This window comes from Fusarium venenatum (genome assembly GCF_020744135.1).
Source record: "Fusarium venenatum strain MPI-CAGE-CH-0201 chromosome Unknown EDB82scaffold_4, whole genome shotgun sequence".
In the NCBI taxonomy this organism is placed as follows: Eukaryota; Fungi; Ascomycota; class Sordariomycetes; order Hypocreales; family Nectriaceae; genus Fusarium; species Fusarium venenatum.
The window spans coordinates 4,812,256-4,831,932 of NW_027072132.1; the positions used below are offsets into that span (position 1 = coordinate 4,812,256).

Consider the following 19,677-nt stretch of genomic DNA (forward strand, 5'->3'; position numbering starts at 1 on the left):
GCTGGTCTACCAAAACCGCATTAGCGCGTTGAATCCCATTTTTTTTTTCATTCCCACCCCATCTATCCAGTGACATTTTTTCGATATTATAACCTCATTCTTTTATTTCCCAGTACATATTGGTTTTCGTTTAGTCACTGGCCTTGTACTTGAGGCGGTACTCCTCAGTTCGCTTGATGTCCTCCTCAGTCGCAAAGCTCTTCATGCCAGCGATAATATCGTCAAGGGTCAAGATAGCGAAGATGGGAATGTCAAACTCCTTCCTCAACTCGCCAATGGCGCTGGGGCCAGGCTTGGTCTCGTCACCATCGGTAGCAGGGAGCTTCTCCATGCGGTCGAGAGCAACGACGATGCCAACAACGATACCACCCTCCTTTCGGATCTTGTCGATAGCCTCTCGCTTAGCGGTACCAGCAGTGATGACATCGTCGACGATAAGAATCTTCTTGCCCTTGAGAGGTGCGCCAACAATGTTGCCTCCCTCACCGTGGTCCTTAGCCTCCTTGCGATCAAAGGAGTAAGACACACTGTCAAGGGTTTCGGGGGCAATCTCGCCCAGCTTAACAGCGATGGAAGAAGCCAAAGGAATTCCCTTGTAAGCGGGGCCAAAGATGATGTCGAAATCAAGACCGTTCTCCTTCTGGGCCTCAGAGATAGAGTTGGCAAAGGCAGTAGCGATAGCGCCGGCAAGACGGGCAGTGTGAAAGAGGCCGGCGTTGAAGAAGTAAGGCGAGATGCGCTTTGACTTGAGCTCGAAGCTGCCGAACTTGAGGATCTCACCAGCGATGGCGGCCTGCAAGAATTCTTGCTTGTAGGGAGCGAGTTGAGACATGGTTACTTATTGATCAAGACCAAAAGTGGTTGTTTAGACGAGATGAATATTTCTCAAGCAAAGTTTGCGATCCCCTCCTGTAGATCAAATCAGTCAGTGGTGTTGAGCCGGAGCCGGACTTGGCTTTGGCCTTGGACCCTTCTATGGCTCAATGTATGACAGCGGGGTTGAGGTGGGGGGGTGAGATCCAGATAAAAAGTACCATTTAAGAAGACTCTGAAATGATGAGATGTTCAGCAGTTAAATTCAAGTGTTTATATTGACTGTAAATGATTGACTTTTATGAGTCTGTACGATGACACCGTCTCTCGAGTATTCATTAATTATTCCTCAATCTATCAATTATCAAGTCTCAAATATCACCTCTAAATCTTCACGAACCGAAATTTCCTCCACACAAAAAGTGACTTCTTTTATCGATAAGACTGACCGCCATGACCCACCAGAAAAAAAATATTTGTCCAACTGAATTTTGCCATCTCTGATACCACCTCTTCGAACGACGAGCGACCTTCTCCTCCGTCTGCCTCAATTTTTTTTTCTTTCCTTGTGGAAAAAATCCCCAGGACAATTCCATATCCAAAACAACCAGATCGCCCAAGATGAAGACGACCTGGAAAGACATCCCGCCGGTCCCTACTCAGCAGGAGTTTCTCGATATCGTTCTGAGCAGAACTCAGCGCAAACTTCCGACCCAAATTCGAGCCGGTTTCAAAATCAGCCGTATTCGAGGTATGTTTCCATCACCACCCATAACCACACCCGCAATAGATCACTAACATATCCGCTCTCTGCAGGCTTCTACACTCGAAAGGTCAAGTTCACCCAGGAGACCTTTTCTGAGAAGTTTGGCGCCATCCTTGAGAGTTTCCCTCGTCTTCAGGACATCCACCCGTTCCACAAGGATCTTCTCAACACACTCTACGATGCCGACCATTTCAGAATCGCCCTCGGTCAGATGTCGACTGCCAAGCACTTGATCGAGACCATCTCCCGCGATTATGTTCGTCTTCTCAAGTACGGCCAGTCGCTGTTCCAGTGCAAGCAGCTCAAGAAGGCTGCCCTTGGTCGCATGGCCACTCTCATTAAGCGACTCAAGGATCCCCTCATGTACCTCGACCAGGTCCGCCAGCATCTCGGTCGTCTGCCTGCGATCGACCCCAACACCCGAACACTGCTTATTTGCGGTTACCCCAACGTTGGAAAGTCCAGTTTCCTCAAGAGCATTACTCGCGCCGATGTTGATGTCCAGCCTTATGCTTTCACCACAAAGAGTCTGTTTGTCGGTCACTTCGACTACAAGTACCTCCGCTTCCAGGCCATCGATACCCCCGGTATTCTGGACCACCCTCTTGAGGAGATGAACACCATTGAGATGCAGAGTATTACAGCGATTGCGCATCTCCGTTCTGCAATTCTTTACTTTATGGATCTTTCCGAGCAGTGTGGCTACACCGTTAGCGCCCAGATTGCTCTCTTCAAGAGCATCAAGCCTCTCTTCTCCAACAAGCTTGTCTTTGTTGTCATTAACAAGATTGACGTTACCCGACCTGAGGACCTCGAGCCTTCAGTTCAGGAAGAGCTCCAGGGAATCCTCAAGTCTGGTGAGGTCGAGCTCCTTCAATTATCTTGCAACACCCAGGAGGGTGTCCAGGAGGTCAAGAACGCTGCTTGCGAGCGCTTGATCGCCGAGCGTGTCAACCAAAAGCTCAAGGCTGGTACCAACACCAGCGGCGCCATTGGTGGCCGTCTGGCCGATGTCATGTCTCGTATTCACGTCGCGCAGCCCATGGGTGGCCAGACTCTCGAGACGTTCATTCCCGAGGGTATTAAGGACCGCAAGAAGTACGATAAGGAAGATCCTGAAAGACGGAGAACCGCCAGGGATGAGCAGGACGAGAACGGTGGTGCTGGTGTGTTCAACGTTGATATGAAGGCCGACTACATGCTCGCCAACCCTGAGTGGAAGTACGACAAGATTCCCGAGATTTACGACGGAAAGAACGTCTACGATTTCATAGATCCGGATATCGAGGCCAAGCTTCAGGCTCTCGAGGAAGAGGAGGAGAAGCTCGAGGCTGAGGGCTTCTATGAGTCTGATGAAGATATTGAGGATGACGAGGAGGCCGAGGTTCTGCGCAAGGCTGAGCTGATCCGCGAGAAGCAGCAGCTCATCCGCAACGAGGCCCGTATGAAGAAGCGCCTCAAGAACCAGGCTATCATCCCCCGCAAGTCCATGAAGAAGCCTCTTTCCGAGTTCGAGGATGCCCTCGACCAGCTCGGTGTCGACACCACCGATATTGCCGACCGTGCTCGCGAGAGGTCCCGAGGCCGCGCCCGCTCCAGGTCTCGCATGGGCACCGCCGACCCCGACTCCATGGACGTCGACGGACACACCAGCACTCCCCGCGAGCGCATGCGTTCTATGAGCCGACCCGCTAGCCGTGCTCCTACAGCCAGCCGTCGCGACGACGGTGTCCCAGACGAGGTTCTCCGATCCAAGGCCGACCGCATTGCCAAGCTCAACCAGAAGCGCATGAACCGCATGGCCCGACAGGGAGAAGGAGATCGACACACAACTGCATCCATCACCAAGCACTTGGTAAGTTTACACACACTAGCCTCTTTCCATGCCAAAACCGTAACTAACACAATATGTTCCAGGTCGTTGGCAAGCGTGGCATTGGCAAGACAAACCACAGGTAGAGAGCCAACACTGGGCTTCCCTTTCTTCCATACTTGGTTGTCTTTGTCTCTTTTCCGGCATAATTTTGCGGGTTCGCGGGCTGTTCGGTTTGCCAGGGAGTTAGGGCGCATGGGAAAAATGAACTGTGGTTCCGTCGCTGCGTGCGTGCGTACGTACGTACATGCTTGACAAAGAACAACAAACTTTACGTGGTGTCGCGTTCGTTGCTTGGAGAATCTCTGTCCGAGTTGAGCTAGATAGTAGATATCACGGCGCCTTCTTGAAAAGTACTAGAAAGGGGCTGCCAACTTTTTTCTTTCTTTTTAACAGATCATGATTTATGAAATTTCAAAGGTCTCAACCAAACTTGATGTTCTCATCATCAGGATACAGATTCAACGATATTCATTTGAGTGTTCGTGTGAGATGCTATCGAAAGAGGTATAATGAGATTGTGCCCAAGACGCACCATCCTTTAGGCCACTGTTCTGGACAGAACGGTAACAATTGGTCAATCAAAAATATCAAAACAATCCTCCGACCCTACTGGCTCTGCTGCAGTGGTGTGACCTTATTCCTCTTTATCCTGTTTACTGGTCGTGAGACTTTTACTGCTCCTCAGCAACCTGGATACCTTCCCTCAAACCCTCTACCTTAAGCTCCTCGCCAGTGGCGCGGCGGTAGATATCCTTGACGTCGTCTGTGGTTGTCTCGAAGTGGCTAGTAGCATCGTAGCTCTTGGAGATGAAGATGTTGTCCTTGGAACCATCCTCAAGAGGCTCGTAGATGGGGATAGGAGGGCCCTGTAACGTGTCAGCATTCATTGTTTAGTTTGTTTTCGTCAGCCAGAGGGTCGTACCATGAACTGCTCCTCAATCTTGCCGATGCGGTCTAGACCAGCCTGGAGCTCGACGTGGTGGTTGGCTGTGGTCTCAGCAATGGTTGAGACGATAGCGATCCAGTAGCCCTTGGGGCAGACGTTATGAGCGGAAGAAACGCAGGCGATGTAGATGTCTGGAATCGTTAATCAGTGGGCAAATTCAACGTAGACTGGTGGTATTTACCGTTCTTTCGGCCAACTTGAGATTGGGGAATGATAAGCTGGGCGGAGTCGGCATCATTCGTGCCAGCAAGAGGGTGCTTCAGGATGCAGATAGCTCGGAGAACGTGGCCAATAACCTTGGCCTTGTTGGGGAAGTAGGAGGGGTCACCGAGGATCATCTTGGCCTTAGTCTCAAACTTCATCTCTTCGACGCCAGTCATAGTGGCCTTGATGCCAACAGCCTTGTCACCATCGTACTGAACCTCGTCGATGTTGGTGTTGAGCATGTAAGTGCCACCGTAGATGGCAGACAGGCGGGCAAAACCCTGGGGAAGCTCGCCAAGACCGTAGAGAGGGTAGATGTAAGGAGACTTTCCGTATCGAGCAACAGAGTTTCCGTAGAGGCGAATGCGCTCAATAGCCTCAGGAGCCTGGCCCGGGGTGGTAATGTAGTCGTCAGTGAGGTAGAGAGCCATGGCGTGGCCGATGAAGTCCTTTGTGGTTGTCTCGAGGCCGAACTTGTCATAGACGTCCTTCATTGTGCAGTTGTTCATGTCAAGGCCTAAGTAAAAGAGCACGAGTTAGCGAATTGTCCATGTCTGTTTCACAAGTCTTCCTTGCTGTCATATTCGGAATACTAACCCTTGTGTGTGCTGGGATCCTTGGGGTCGAAGCTGCCAACCCACTCGATGAAGGACTTCATGCGTCGCTTCTCGAAGAGTCCCATAAGGGGGGATCGCAGGGCCTCAGCAGCATCAGAGGGAACCTTGGCGACGGTGGCCTTGTTGGAGGCACCCTGCTGGACGTAACTGCCGGCGACTTGCTTGAACTCGAGGTATCGTGTAACATCGGTAGAGACGAGAATATTGGTCAACTCGCCCGAGGACATAAGGAACTTAGGAACGAGGTCGATGTTCCAGTCGTTGAGGCGGCCATATTGCTTCCAGGGCTCCTCGCCCTCACGGAAGTTTCCGTACTTCTTGAAGAGCTGCAGTCAATGTTAGAAATGTTGGTTCGGTTCAGGGGGAGCAGGTCGGTTTCAGATCTGAGTAGGAGTTGCGTACAGTCTCAAGGTTCACGGAAGCGGCCTCTCTGGAGAACGATTAGTTTTTTGGTGGTTTGAAGAGTAATGGTATTTACTTACCCGCCATAGTGGTCGTTTCGGTCGATGTGTAGGACCTTCTTGCCCTTGACACTCAGAACACTGTTGAAGCACCATCAGCCGACCGCCTTTATATCAAGCATCACCGCCTAGCAGCTTGCGCCAGTCTGGAACATGTTTGCGACAGGACAGAGCGGTCAAGGATGAACGGAATTAGACGTCAAATGTCTTACCCAGAAAGAATACACTCGGTCAAACCTAAAAATCGTCAGTATTAGGCATCATGACACAAGATCTAGACTGCAACTGCCAGCATCGAGTGGAAGCTTTCTGATGCGGGGATCCGAACTGCTGGCAGAAAGCGGCGGGGGAGAAAAGACATACCAGTACCCAGCACGACAACGTCATATTCGGGGGCAATCTCATCCATGATGGCTAATCTGTGGTGTTGATAATCGATGAAGTTTTAGGTAGAGGGAATGGAAGGAAAGAAGCGGAATAGGATAAATGGATGGGATGGGAAGCTCGAGGTGATGCAGTTGCGGTGGCGGGGTCCAGCTACAGTAAGTTAAGTTAAGTCCATGTCCAGTGTGGAGACTAACATTTTGGCACTCGCTCACCGAACCTCAAGTAAAATACGGATAACGCCTCCAAATACAGCCTCTTACCCAATTCATGACTATCTAATCTCACATTATCTCGTCTATAGAGGCTAAATTACACTATCGTGAACAAACAAGCATATTTTTGTGGCTACTGTACGCTCATCATCTGCCGTCCCTGACCCCTATATTTCCTCCTCCTCGCTTGATCTGATCGACTGTCCAAGGTCAAATTTAGCTTAGCAGTCGGCTCAATATAAGAGACCCAGCAATGACCCCAGTATCATTATCGTGTAATTGGGACTATATTATTAGCCCAGCGTACAGGGTCCTTCTGCCGCTTCTTCTCCTTTCCTTCCAGATTGTTTGCTGTGGAGCGAGCCCCCTTTCGTAATGTGACAAGGAGCTGACTTACATGGTAACAAAACTCATTCATTACAGGTAGTGACGTGTAAGGCTAAACGTCTCATGTCTGAAATTTTCTATATTTCAATGTCGATATTGATCACACGTTACAACCAACAGCCAGTCAAGTTCCAGGTCGACGTAGGTCTCGGGTTTTAAGAAACGTTGGTCGCTAGAAGTAAAAGAGACGAAATTACTATGTCAGTTTATGCTACTTAGCTCAAACCCTAAGCTTGAAGGTTGGCATTTCTGTTACCAATTCAGATTAACGTAGAAAGTCATCGTTGAGAGTTCATATGCTTCCGTATACATTTTTGCTTTGTCAACAGTATCTTACATATCCTAGATGTACACGACGAAAAGGCCACCCGTTCTCTCTATCGAGCATCGTTAAAACTACCTTCTCACTCTCCTCACACAAATAGTACATAACATCGTCGCATGTGGTAGTTTCTTATTATTTCTTCAGCTCCTTCTCGATCTTGGCCTCCTGTGCCTCTGTTGCAGCAGGATCGATCTGCTTGGCTGCCTCTGACTCTGACTCTGGTTGTGTCCACTCGGCAACATTGGTTTCATCCTCATATGCCGATGGTGTGTAGGCCTGTCCGTCGCTGCTTTCAAAGTTGATCTCTGGGTCGTTCATGGCGACGTCGACGGCATCTTGCCAAGTGTAGTATCGCTCCGTCAATACATGCTTGATGGCTCGCTGTGTCTTCATAACCTGGTTCCTTGAATCAGTATTTACTCCCATGCAATAACCAGTTTTGCGGTTGTATCATACCTCCTCGTCTCGACTATCGATTTCTCGCTCGCCGAATCCGATCTTGGTTCGGAGGAGCTCTGCTCTTGATGTAGAAAGCATGTTTCTCTCTTTACAGCATACCCACCACAGTGCATGCAGATCCTCCCATGACTTCTTTCTCAATTCCTCGACAGTCCACGCACGTCCATGCTCCTCAGTTTCCTTGGGCGTTGCGAGTAGCTTGCCTTGTCCTGGGAAGAATCCCCATAGGCCATGGTTGGGGTCAACCTCGATCTTGGGCTTGAAGTCACGGGGCTTCGGTAGGGGAATGTTTGACATGGACAAAGGCTCGCGAGGTCCGGAACCGTACAAGCTACTGACACCTCGCTTCGGGTTATTATCCTTTGTTTTGCGCTTGCATTGTGGTGCGGTCGTGGAGAAGCGAGCAGCTCGAGGAACGGCGGACGAGAGCCTTGTTGAAGAGGTCTGAGCAATTCGGCCGGCTAACGGCCGTATCGTACTGGGAGATGCCATTGCGAATATATTGCCTGTCGTGGGGGTCGGACGAGGCTATTCGCTATTCAATTCATCCCACTCATTGGCAAATTTTGGGATGCCGTAGCTCACAGAGCTTCGGTGCCGGCGGTACATTCCGCCGATACCCAAACAGTCACGTGTACACCTTCAGCATCCACATCCTGCCTTACCTGGTCTCACCTGGAGCTTCACCGAGCCTTACCAAGAGATGGATCTCAACGGTGGGTTCGAGAAGCGGCACTTGCAGCACGGATGGTTTGGTACAAAGTACATGAAGTTATGGGGTGGATGATGCGGGGGAATTCTCCAGATGCCCCATTTCATCACCATCTTCTAGAAGAACGCTGTTGTTACCAGTTCCTGACTAGGACAACCAAAAGAGCCACAATCTGGTTGCGGGGGACAGATCCATCATCAGGGAGCATAGCCTGAAGTTTCCATGCTATCATTATAGGCTCCACGGTTGAAGATCGTTGGTAAAATATGCTTAAATCATGGTTCTTTCCATACTACCACAACACTACATGTTTGGAATCTCAAGCACCCACCGCTATAACAACGAGTCACTGATATCACGCACGTGCAGATAAATAACTAAAACAATATGTTTCCTGCACAATGCGTAATGCTAGCACCATTGAAAACATATTGACTAACAGCGAGGTGAGGCGTACCACGTAACTAGCAAGTTAGAACTGAGTGCATTGAAACCACCCTATACCACGACCATTGTTTGGAACAAGCCAGCATGAGCTCTATGCGTTCATGATGTTACCTTCAGGGTAGTCAGATCTGCACCCGGCATAACTCACTCGGCCAAACTGCGACAGCATTGTTTGGTGCGTTTTAGGCATTACACGTGTGCAAGTCCCAGGCGTTCCTGCAAGGACACGCACACATGCATCTCCCAGGAAGCTTCTCGTTCACTTCGCAAGAAACACCTCACTCAGCCAACAGGTGTTGTTCGGTTGACAGCACCTCGGATACGATGCACTCAAGACTGTACTTTACCAAAGACAGGAAGGGGTTGCAGTCGTGTCTCGGCAGCGTGGGGGTCCATACGGTAATCCTTGAATGTCGGCTGTCTTTCGTAATTCATAATGACTGATTCAGGGATTGAGGTCATGCTGGACAAGCTAGAAAGACCATGCAAGTCAGAAGAGCTTTCGGGGGTGGTGATTGCGAATTGCAACCCTGGCTGCTTCACCGCGCACAACCAGGCGCCTAACAAGGGATGATCTGCCGTAATTGTCGCGAGACAGTTGACACTTCACAGTGTTGACCAATTTTGAAGTCGGTCAGTCGTTATTTTCCCCCTTCCCGTGGAGCTGGATAAAATATTACACTGCCGCGGCATCCTCCGTTCCGTTCGTTCTGCAGCCTATAACATGCAAGCTGCAGCTTGTAAGCCGTAATTCACGAGATCCGGCACCTTTTGTATCGTCATGCTCGTTGACAGATGAGAACATCGTAGGCAGATCCTTCTCGTACTGGGTACACCCGGGATTTTGTAGATTGTCTCCTTCATAGTGAGAACTGTGGTGTTCAGAGAGGCTTTGCCAATGAAGGAACTGCTTTTCAATGATTGATTGAATTTCCAGTGTATCAAAGCCACCTCACCAGTTTCCTGCCACACACGATCTCATACAGATACCAGATTCAACAATGCAAAATTACTTTCTTCACAGTGAGCGCACAGTACAACAATCCTAAAGCGATCCGTCTTTGATGGCGGTTTGCACTAAAAACTGGCTGTATTGTAAAGACACTGACTAGGAATAACCAAGTGTTGGTGGGGTGCCTCGTGGGAGCGGACACCATCAACAGCCGGCCACGCCTATCCGGTAAAGTTCCGCACCATCACTCGTCGTAAACTGCACAGGTGATAGTGGTGATAGTGGTGGTGATTGTGATGTGAAAAGTACAGTGTTTCTCTGTTGGATGCAGACAAGGTTTGTGACGTAAATGACTATCATGTGGTTGGGACGCCGTTTAGGTGCTTAACTTTACTATTATGCTCGACTCCCCTCAATTGGCCATATTCTTTCCAAAAAGGGTTTGATAAGCGCCGAGGCAACGCACTTTTGTCAATTCCGCACTCACTCGAAAAACTGTTTTTGATAGCTTATCACTAGTTTGGCCTGAACAATCCTAACCTGTATGTACTGTTGTGAGGGATATTGTGAGCTGTTTCATGCTCATCACGATGTCAACAGTTTGGAAACTCCGAGACTAGACATTAATGACTCGTGCAGACACAGTATAGCATGGTCGTGCAGTCTGGTGGTAAAAAAGTGCATCCTTCACCAGTCAAGATCAACACATGCAACCAATGATTGCACTCGAATCAAAATTGTTGGGTGCCTACCCGGGTACAGAGAGTTATTCAAAACAGAATTGACTGCATGTACAAGGTTTCCCATCTCTTCTACTGATGCGTGGCGTTGGGATGAAGCCATCACGACGTGCGTCTTCCCACCATCGCGCGCCCAGAGCAATGTGGTTCTAACGGGTCTTCAAGGTGCGGGAAGGGACCCAGTAGAAGAAGCTTGGTGCGTTGAGGCTCAACATGCTTTCCACAGCACCAACGGCAGTTTCGTGCCTCTCCACCAGGCCCGCTTCTCCAACGATTGCCGAACATGGCTCTTTGGTGTGGTGCATCAAAGCATACTCTGTATGTTTGTATCTATGTGTTTAGGAGGCGACACTGTAACCACAATGAACCCGAGCGGTTGTTTCGAAGGCAAGGCTTACTCAAGAATTGTCTCTCGTTCTTCAGGAGTTCAAAGTACCAGCCAGTATCATACCCCAGTAGTGATTTCTTGGCCACTGTGATTATGCCGGATACCCCAATAGAGCAGTTCCGACAGTCCGAACAGGGGCTTGCCACCAAGGTTGCCTGGCGCGGACTTGTTTGTTTGAGCAAGATGAGAAGGGCGAGGATAGTAATTATTTCACTAGCGAGTCCTGGTAGGCCGAGTAATGACATCTTAGCTTTCTGCCGGCGGCACCCGGTCAAGCCTGTTTGAACACGGACAAAAATGCCTAAATTGTGCGAATGCCCTGACTACGCCATTTGTCAGCGGAGTATGCAGGGGTGACCACAATACAGTATGTACCTGTGTAGGTATGTACCTTTGGCAGTTTCCAAAAGGTTGAAGCCTTTGAAGCCACAAGACGTTGTTGTTGATGCGTGTACATGAACAAGTCGATAAGCAATTGAAACCAAGTCAACAATATCTAAATGGAAACATTAGCATCCAACGATGTGACTGGGAGGTATGTCTCTAGAGTAAAACAGCGGTATGTACACAAAAGTAGGTACATACCTAGGTAGCTGTTCTGTTATCTGATTCGAGTCGGTGAAGTCTCGGAAAAAACAAAACGAAAAAAACAACGAAATCAACGTCATCGCAGTTCCGGAGTCTTGTGCAAACATTGTGTGAGACTCAGGTCATCTTGCGCATTCCGGATCTGGAATCAAAGTTTGCATACCCTGTTGAGTGTCACTCAGGTAGAAAACCATGCACGGGTGATAAGTTTGCTGCGCAATCCTCACTCGAAGCCCGGGTCGAAATGAACATCGCGTTGTCAACTACGAACACGACAAGATTGATAACAACAACGGTATTTTGCCTGTTGAATCACAGCCTGGCAGTTGTGCGTGCCACCTGTCATTGCTTCTTCTACATCTCACACATGCGTAATATTCGCACGACTCAATGACCCGAAACGCGACGCCACCGAGCAAGGGGTGGGGTAGATTGTCTTTAGCTTCTCAACTCTCAAGGGGACGACACGGGGGTTGAGATACCTCCATGCCTTACCAAGTTAGCTCCACGGCTTTCCAGTTGTTATTGCTTCCGGGAATGATGCTGGTATCTCGGTGTTCCCGCCCCCCTATGGCCGTATCCAAAGTCCCTTCTTTGTTTCGAGTTGGCTGGTCATCGTCCGATCACGGAAGGGGTTCGGGTTCGGGTTTCTAGGCAACCGTATTTTTGCAGTCAGGTCAGGTGTTTAGCAGATTTCACCGTGAACAATATTCTCAACATGACCCCGTGACCAAAAAGCCGTTCGTTGCTGCAATGTAATCTGATGTTTTTGATAGACGAGCTTCAGCGGCTCAAAAAAGACGATGCTTTCTCCAACTATGGAGCCAGCCTCCTCACGGGAAGGACTCCACCACAACCTTCTGGAGCGAGAATCGAAGCCTTTGACTTCCCACCCAGGCCACCCTCGTCCTTCAGCAGATGCAATGGCGGGAAGGTGAGGGGTTCTCAAGGGACCATGCTCCACTGAGATCTGCTTTGGTGGGAACACCCGCTGTGCTTGCGGGAGCCATGAACGGTTGGCGTTAACAATGGGATCAAGGACCCTGCAACAGCCAGAGATGTGCTTGTTGTTAAAATATTGCCAACATGAATTACCAGCTTGTTTCCAGGGTAAATGGCTGCAAATATACAACAACAGAGCGCCTACTAAGCCAAGAGTTTCCTAAGTGCCGATGACCGGCTTTGATTAAACCAGGTGGTTCCGACGGATTCCCTTTCCCTTGGACGGACCATTATGTCCATGTCCCGGGAGTACCTTGTATTCGGCGAATTCTCCTTGTCTTCTATCCTTTTCGTCCCCACTTTACTCTTTTCGACGGCCTTGGCAACATTCTGTAGGAACTGCAATATCCGTTGGACCATCCATTGTCATTTTCTCCTCAACTCGAATCCCTCCTTTCTTTTGCTTTTGATTGAGCCATGTTTCATGAAAACACCGGGTATTAATGACATTTCCAGCGCATATGCACTCATAGTTGTCAAGCGCTGTCCAAGTTGCGTTCAGATGGATGTCATACGTAGCAGCGTTATTTCGGACCCTTGTCCGCCCATCCTGGGTTGTGTTTTCGCTTGACTCGTGGATCCTGCATATCATCTCATAATCCTGGCTTCTCGAGTCACAAGACAGAATGTGTCCCATTGGAACTCGTGGTTGACTTGGTATTATTAACCACTACCTCCTGCAAGTCGGAGGTTCGTGATATTTTCAAAGCGAACTTCCTGGTGTTGTGGCATTGGCTTATTGGAAAGCAGAATCATTCCTTTCTTAACTTCTAAGACATCTGGCTAATACACCATCTAGCTGCTTTAGTAAGGCATGGTTGACTAGTAGTCATTGCCCAACCTCTCGTAGCTCTCCCCTGAAAGTTTGAGTGCAAAATACCTTTCTGACAGCACAATACATACTTTGAAAGGTGTAGTGTTTTTAATAGAGAGTTCTTTTTAAATATGGCAGAGAAAAAGCCTGATAGGATGCAGCCTTGAAAAAAAAAGAAACCATAATCAGACATCTCATTCAGTATAAACGGCCTTAACTATCAGGGGTCAACTATGACTGCGTTCCTGAACCGAAATGTGTTACAAATGCAATATAAGTTATTGTTTGCTCAATTGGTGGACCAATCAGTTTTAGTTTGAAATTCACCTCCTCGGTGGTAAGCCTTCTCTGCCTTATAAAAGTCATTTCAAATGGACGGTTAACTGAACGGATAGAGGCGTGTATATCCGTTCGCGAAAAAAAAAATTAAAAAATCTGTCCATCTAACACCGTAGTGCCAGAACTAGTAAATTCATTTGCTCACAAGATCAAACAAAACGCAGGGAAAATTCATTAAAATGAGAAAACGCTGCGTCAGGTCAACGAATCCCGGCGCGAACTCGGTGTCCGAGTCGTGTATGAGGTAATGCGGTGAGGACTTGGTATGGCGTGAAGCATCGTGACCTTGGGTGTGTACAGTACAGGCCGGCTACGACACCGGGAGTCGAAAGACTAGTGTCAAGTCCCTTGTACAAGCAGCAAGCAGGCGCACGATATTGCCAGCTCGCAAAACAATGCGTACCCGTTACCAAAACACCCAACCTCCGGTATCCCTGTAGACGCCCCACCACCTGCGAACAAGTTGCCTTTTCGACCTATCGTGTGTACAGTATCGGCCGTGCGAATGCCAGTAGACAGCACCATTTCTGAAGTTTTTGGACGCGTCGTGCATAGGTCATCCTGGATCTGATTTTTGATATCAGCATTTCCCTGTCGGTGTTCAGGATCGCGAAACAAGTAGCATCGTTGCAAATGCCGTCAAGACCCTAGCCCTCCAGGTATTTTTGTGACAAGTAAAGCTTGTCATGAGAAGAAGTGGGAGTATTATAATAGTGATGCTAGCTGAGATGGTAGCACGGTTCTATGGCTGTCCCAAGGTCTTTATGTAGGATGAGGCAAACTTCAGACCACCTAATGCTTGTGGCGATGTCGGACGGTGAGGCCGGCGCAATTTTCTCAATAGTACGGCGAAACCTCTCTACATACACAGGCGCTGAAAGGTTTCGAGGCTTGCATGTCAGGTTTGCGCCTCACCTGGTGCATTTTTCCTTCGAAAATCCAGAATTGGTTTGGCGTCGGTTCGTACTATGATAGATGTACTGTTATTGCATAGTACAATCGCCTTCAGGAAGTGACCCAAGCAGCAGACTTTTCTACCCTGATGACTGGCAAAGTGAATGCACACACAGGCACGATAGGATCTGTATGTATTCTTCTTGTAATGTTACCATCCGACCACATAACCGTTGCCTGAGTCTTGTCCAAGGTGTTTGTCTTCGTTGAATGACTAGCGACATATGTCTCTATCGAACAAGAGTGGACACGACGAGGGTACCTGGCTTTGAACTGACATGGCGGTAGTCGGTAAGTGACCAGCAAGTATATTTCACCGCAAAGTGTTGGCAAGTGAATTGGATTATCGAACCCCAATTCTGACGGCTTAGAGCGGCAATGGCATAGTAGTTGCGCTAACATCCAAGTCGAACAGGCCAGAAACCTCGCCGTAGACCCGATTTGATTTAGATTAGGAGGGAACGAGGGGCGTGCAATGAGTAAAACGAAGAAAAATTCGAATCATCCAAACTCGAAGAGGAACAAATTACACACTGCAAACATCTGGCGTCCAGTCGAAGCGTCTTCCTTGCTTGGCACTTACCTCGGTAACTGATACCTCCGCGTTTACTCCGATCACTGCGTCGCTCTCTCTTTTCCCGCCTGTAACTTGGACGTAGGCACCCGCGCTTCCACTGATTCCAGCGCTCGTAGGTGATCAGAGGTAGCAGGTACATGCACCTGCCTGTGAATTTCTCAGCAGTTTCCTTCTTTCCTCTTGTTCTCTCGCCTTCCATCTTTCCTCATTCTCCCAAGAAAAAACTTTTCCTCACACAAACCCTCTCTTCTTTCTTCGTAACATCACTGAATTTCCCTTGGCATTTTTGTGATTCTGCGTCCAGAATTACTTTCACAACTCTATCTTGACTTACGCGATATCTCTAACGCTCTGCGCGTCTGGCGCCTGGCCCCATCAAACACGAGCGCGACCCGCGACCCTTCTGGGCTATTTTTTTTGCCCTTTGCTCCAGATCCCAGCCGCCAGCTATTCTGATTGTGGTTCCTTTGCTTCGTTGTGGGCCCACTTCCCTTACCAACGATATCCACTTCCCACCTCTCTCTGTCTTTCTGTCTTTACCAGGTCCTGCTTTTGCGACTTGCTCAAGGCGTGCCAATTGCGACAGGAGCTCGCGAGTATCAGTTACAATATACGTACTGTGTCGAACAAGGCATTTCATCAGTTCCGCAGCTCACCCTGCCGTCCTTGATTTTCTTTACCTTTATTCGCCTCTTTCCTGAGTTTGCACACTAAGCAAAACCAAAGAGAAGAAAAAAACACAAACTCTGGAAAACTTTAGTGCTGCTACTGCATCACTCTTTTTAATCCACACCCGCACCAACCCACTTCTTTTTTCTTCCCTCCTTCACTCGCGCCTCTTCTTTTACACACCCACCCACCGACAGAACCCACAACAGCGCTACCCACCTTTTTTTCTAAGACTGCCCTGACAGCTTGCCAGTCAAGAGGAGACCGCGAGAAGAAAAAAAAAATAATACTTAAAAAGGTTGGAGACCCAGTTCTCCACTCTGTGCACCCTCTTCCAAAGCACTACCTTCAAAGAGGGACCTGCCACGAGCCTCATCCTCCACCACCGGAAACTTCTTCTGCGGAGCTTTACAAGGCATCGTATTTGATTGATCTTGCTTGCCTTCTCAAGTCTTGCAAACCTTCCCTCGGACCCCTCTTCCTTCCTTTCTCCGCAAATCCTCACTCGACTTGGACTTGTCATCCACCGACCAGGTCCATTATACCCCGGGCAACTTTTTTCCGTCGCGGTATCTTCAACACCACGTCGATTGTCACGAGCTTCGCGTTCAACAATAGTAGCATGGACGGTCCTCACTACCCCTCCAATGGTATAAACACGACTTCTTCTGGTCAGACTTATCCTTCACCTACCGCGATCTCCCCCAACCAGCTGCAAACCGGCTCGCCGCTTCCTCAGACTCTTCCGCCGCTGCAGCCTCCCCCAACATCCGCCACGATGCAGAACATGTACGGGAGCCACCCTCACACACCGCGAACCCCAGGCACTCCCAACACGCCTGGTTCGGCTTCCAACATGCCTAGCTACCAGCAGCAGCAGACATCGCAGCCTCAGAACCGAGCTGGTCTCTACTCAATGGCGCCAAACCAATACCCTCCTCCCCAGGGCTATGGCACCTCGGCTGCCATGATGCCCCAGGCGACCACTGCTGCCTCTCATCCTCAGCCTATCGCGCCAGCCCCTGCTGGTGGTCGCGGTCCTCCTGTGTTGCGCCCTATGCCTCCTGGTGGTCTAATGACTCAGCCTGGTGTCTCTTCTCCGTACGGCCCTGCTTCTCTTATGCAGCCTCAATCCGTCATGCCCGAGGGTGAGCCTCCTACTCATGTTGTTGGCTCTCAGGGACGCCGCGGTATCCTCCCTAGCGCTCCTGGACGACCTGCTGCTCCTGCTGCTGGTACTGGTACCAAGAACACCGTGATTCCCGTGAAGGACGCTGATGGCAAATTCCCGTGCCCTCACTGCACCAAGACTTACCTCCATGCCAAGCATCTCAAGCGCCATCTTCTGCGACGTGAGTAGAACAACTTGTTGAGTTTGACCGTGATACTAACCATGACTCTAGACACCGGTGATCGCCCATACATGTGTGTTCTTTGCCGCGATACCTTCTCTCGAAGTGATATCCTCAAGCGTCACTTCCAAAAGTGCTCTATCCGTCGTGGCAACCCCACTGGAGCTAGCCACTTGTCGCATCCTCAGGCCCACGTCAAGAAGAACCAACAGGCTCAGAAGGCTGCAGGTCTTGCGCACGAGGGTGATCTCAACCACCTCAATGGGCTGAGCAACCTTCCCGGTGACAACATGGTTCATCCCTTTGGCATGGTTCCAGTCTCGGACGGCATGAACAACATGGCTCAAGATCAGAGCCAACTCTCTCGGTCCAGCTCTCTCGGCCGTCTCGACAACGGTAACAATGCTGACAGACGGAACATGAACGGTCAGGTCATGGGTGCTTCTCAGCCCTATGGCGCTGACCCCAACATGAACCAGCAGCAGATGACTGGCTACAGCATGCCTCCCGCTCAGAACGGAATGCCCATGTACGGTGGCTCAAACCAAAACCCTCCATCTGGCCTTGATTGGTCTCAGATGTTCCAGCCTGGTGCGCATCAAACCTACAACAACAACTCTTTCAATCCTAATCTTGGACAGACGCAGATCGGAATCAAAACCGAACCTAATTCCGGGCCCGGAACGACAGGCGCCAGCGCCAGCGATACCCTTTTGTCGAATTTGGGAATGCATTCTCACCATCCTCCATACAACCTACTTTCTGATCAGATTCTTAATTTCTTCTATCCTCCTAATCAAGCCATCGATCCCTCGAGCGCAGGTATGAACCTGTATTTCTCGCCTGACAACGTCAAGGACTTCTTGGACAAGTACACTCACTTTCACATCCACATGCCCTTCATTCACGTCTCTACTTTCAAAGTCATGGAGGCATATACTGGCTTACTTGCAGGCATGTGTTGTATTGGCGCCTGTTATTCAGACAATGTCACGGCGTCTAATGTTCGCGAAATGATGGACTTTCTTGTTGTCGCACTTCAACGCGATTGCAAGATGATGTCTAATGCCGAACTGCAGACAAATCAACCGGGACACGCATCCCGGGCTGACATTGAAAAACTACAGGCTGTCTTGTTAACATGTATTCTGCTACTTTGGAACGGAAACCCGCAGCAGCGGGAACGCGCACGACAAATTTACCCCGCCCTCGCTGCTAATGTGCGCCGACTGGGTCTTTTCCTGCCATCTAGTGACCCTGCTACCATGTCTCCAATGCATCAAATCAATTTCGATCGCAATGCTTTTGGTATCCAACACTGGAACTGGGACACTTGGATTGACCAGGAACGCAGTAGTCGCTTGATGTTTGGTGTCTTTTTGATGGACGTGGTGATGGGGCTTTATTTCAACTCTCAACCTTTGTTCGATGTCATGGAACTTCACTTGCCTTTGCCTTGCGATGATGTGGCCTGGGATGCTGATAAGGCTGAGGACTGTGCTTCGGCACTTGGTCTTCACGGGCCAGATATCGCTCGGCAAAAGAACCCATACGGCACTCAACGAGCAAAGCAACCGGAGATGGATTGGGCCCTCAAGACCCTTTTGCACCCATCTTATCAGATCCAACCTGGAAGCACAAACCTTTATGGAAAATTTGTCCTTATCCACGGCATTTTAGCTCTGATCCGGCGGGCCCAGATCGACGGCCATGCAGCTCAATTGTCCAAATTTGACACACCACCTCCCAATGATTGGATGACTGCAGCTGGCGGCAATAGCGGCCGGGGCACTCCAGTTGAGGGGGCGGCAGCCAACGTGGACCCACAAAGTCTGCAGACGCTTGCCATCGCCTTGAACAAATTCAAGAGCAACTGGGATGCGGACATGGCCAATCAATTCCCACCGGCTGTCACAGGATCCAGTAATCCTCGGCGACATGGGTTTTCGAGAGACGGTATCCATTTTTACTGGCTATGCAACTATCTGTTGAAGCACACACAGGCGGCCGATCTTCGATTGACTCCTGACGCGCGCCTTGGACAAGTGATGCAATTGTTGAAGTCAGTGAAGGCATGGGTGATGAATGATGGCGCGAGCAGAGGAGAAGAATTAGGATCAGTTGGAGAGATTGACGAACAGTATGGAGCTATGGATCTCACGTTAGAGATGGCAAAACTTTTCAAACCTCTTCCACAGGTTGTGGAAGACGCTGGCACTGCGTCTGTCAAGACGGAACTTGGCAATGGGACGGCAGTATGATTTTTTCTTACACAAACAAAAAAGCACTTTAGGGGTGGGGCTGCATCTGGAGGCGTTGCGTTGCATTCTGATTTTGTTCTCTTTATTTTCTTTGTTTCCTGGGTCACTAGGTCTCACCGATGTGATGATCATCTCAGGGTAGACCTGGTTGACCTCATGCATCCATGGTCGGCACTGTTGTGCAATGCATTTGTCGAAAATTAGACGGGAAGAGGAGTTGTAACTGCATATTAGACTTTGATCAAGATAGAGAGAGAGGTCTAGCCGGATGGCGGTCATCCGGTAGACCATCATGACTTGATGGCTTGGAGCAGGTTAATGATGTTTGCCTATACTATTTGTGCCACCTTTTGTGAAGTACCTTGCCAGATGTGTGTGACTTGTGAGTATCGAAATAACGATGTTGTGTCAATTTATTATTTGTCAAAG

General features: G+C 49.4%; 6 protein-coding genes across 6 annotated transcripts; 2 read left to right on the forward strand and 4 right to left on the reverse strand.

Annotated features, from left to right (window-relative positions):
- Positions 1-130: 130 nt before the first annotated feature.
- EDB82DRAFT_468334 (orotate phosphoribosyltransferase) lies at positions 131-1,103 on the reverse strand (the record flags this gene model as incomplete). The annotated part of the gene is made up of 1 exon (XM_025738672.2): positions 131-1,103. Exon 1 carries the CDS (start codon positions 830-832, stop codon positions 131-133), a length of 702 nt encoding a protein of 233 aa, XP_025593410.1. The 5' UTR covers positions 833-1,103.
- EDB82DRAFT_515837 (P-loop containing nucleoside triphosphate hydrolase protein) lies at positions 1,104-3,905 on the forward strand. Its single transcript, XM_025738673.2, has 3 exons — positions 1,104-1,564; positions 1,630-3,434; positions 3,497-3,905. Exons 1-3 carry the CDS (start codon positions 1,435-1,437, stop codon positions 3,536-3,538), a joined length of 1,977 nt encoding a protein of 658 aa, XP_025593411.1. The 5' UTR covers positions 1,104-1,434; the 3' UTR covers positions 3,539-3,905.
- On the reverse strand, positions 3,906-6,272 carry EDB82DRAFT_515839 (GDP dissociation inhibitor). The gene is made up of 8 exons (XM_025738674.2): positions 6,047-6,272; positions 5,896-5,920; positions 5,705-5,764; positions 5,625-5,652; positions 5,203-5,548; positions 4,583-5,122; positions 4,378-4,532; positions 3,906-4,321 (listed from the first exon to the last, which is right to left on the reverse strand). The coding sequence occupies exons 1-8, from the start codon at positions 6,090-6,092 to the stop codon at positions 4,127-4,129; spliced, it is 1,395 nt and encodes a 464-aa protein (XP_025593412.1). The 5' UTR covers positions 6,093-6,272; the 3' UTR covers positions 3,906-4,126.
- Positions 6,273-6,977: 705 nt separating this feature from the next.
- EDB82DRAFT_331244 (mitochondrial 54S ribosomal protein uL29m) lies at positions 6,978-8,072 on the reverse strand. Its single transcript, XM_025738676.2, has 2 exons — positions 7,451-8,072; positions 6,978-7,390 (listed from the first exon to the last, which is right to left on the reverse strand). Exons 1-2 carry the CDS (start codon positions 7,943-7,945, stop codon positions 7,127-7,129), a joined length of 759 nt encoding a protein of 252 aa, XP_025593413.1. The 5' UTR covers positions 7,946-8,072; the 3' UTR covers positions 6,978-7,126.
- A 2,381-nt stretch (positions 8,073-10,453) lies between these two features.
- EDB82DRAFT_480744 (uncharacterized protein) lies at positions 10,454-10,937 on the reverse strand (the record flags this gene model as incomplete). Its single annotated transcript, XM_065608145.1, has 2 exons — positions 10,454-10,620; positions 10,703-10,937. The coding sequence occupies 2 exons, from the start codon at positions 10,935-10,937 to the stop codon at positions 10,454-10,456; spliced, it is 402 nt and encodes a 133-aa protein (XP_065463452.1).
- Positions 10,938-16,257: 5,320 nt separating this feature from the next.
- Positions 16,258-19,248, forward strand: EDB82DRAFT_548426 (fungal-specific transcription factor domain-containing protein; the record flags this gene model as incomplete). Its single annotated transcript, XM_025738678.2, has 2 exons — positions 16,258-16,987; positions 17,039-19,248. 2 exons carry the CDS (start codon positions 16,258-16,260, stop codon positions 19,246-19,248), a joined length of 2,940 nt encoding a protein of 979 aa, XP_025593415.2.
- Positions 19,249-19,677: the final 429 nt, after the last annotated feature.

Bases quoted from the DNA above. Each gene is read 5' to 3' on its own strand.
- EDB82DRAFT_515837 (XM_025738673.2), top strand. From the start codon at position 1,435: ATGAAGACGACCTGGAAAGACATCCCGCCGGTCCCTACTCAGCAGGAG. The intron at 1,565-1,629 runs GTATGTTTCCAT...CGCTCTCTGCAG, and splicing joins CAAAATCAGCCGTATTCGAG to GCTTCTACACTCGAAAGGTC. The intron at 3,435-3,496 runs GTAAGTTTACAC...AATATGTTCCAG, and splicing joins CATCCATCACCAAGCACTTG to GTCGTTGGCAAGCGTGGCAT.
- EDB82DRAFT_515839 (XM_025738674.2), bottom strand. From the start codon at position 6,092: ATGGATGAGATTGCCCCCGAATATGACGTTGTCGTGCTGGGTACTG. The intron at 5,921-6,046 runs GTATGTCTTTTC...GACGATTTTTAG, and splicing joins CGTTGTCGTGCTGGGTACTG to GTTTGACCGAGTGTATTCTT. The intron at 4,533-4,582 runs GTAAATACCACC...TAACGATTCCAG, and splicing joins TCAAGTTGGCCGAAAGAACG to ACATCTACATCGCCTGCGTT.
- EDB82DRAFT_331244 (XM_025738676.2), bottom strand. From the start codon at position 7,945: ATGGCATCTCCCAGTACGATACGGCCGTTAGCCGGCCGAATTGCTCAG. The intron at 7,391-7,450 runs GTATGATACAAC...TCAAGGAACCAG, and splicing joins TCGATAGTCGAGACGAGGAG to GTTATGAAGACACAGCGAGC.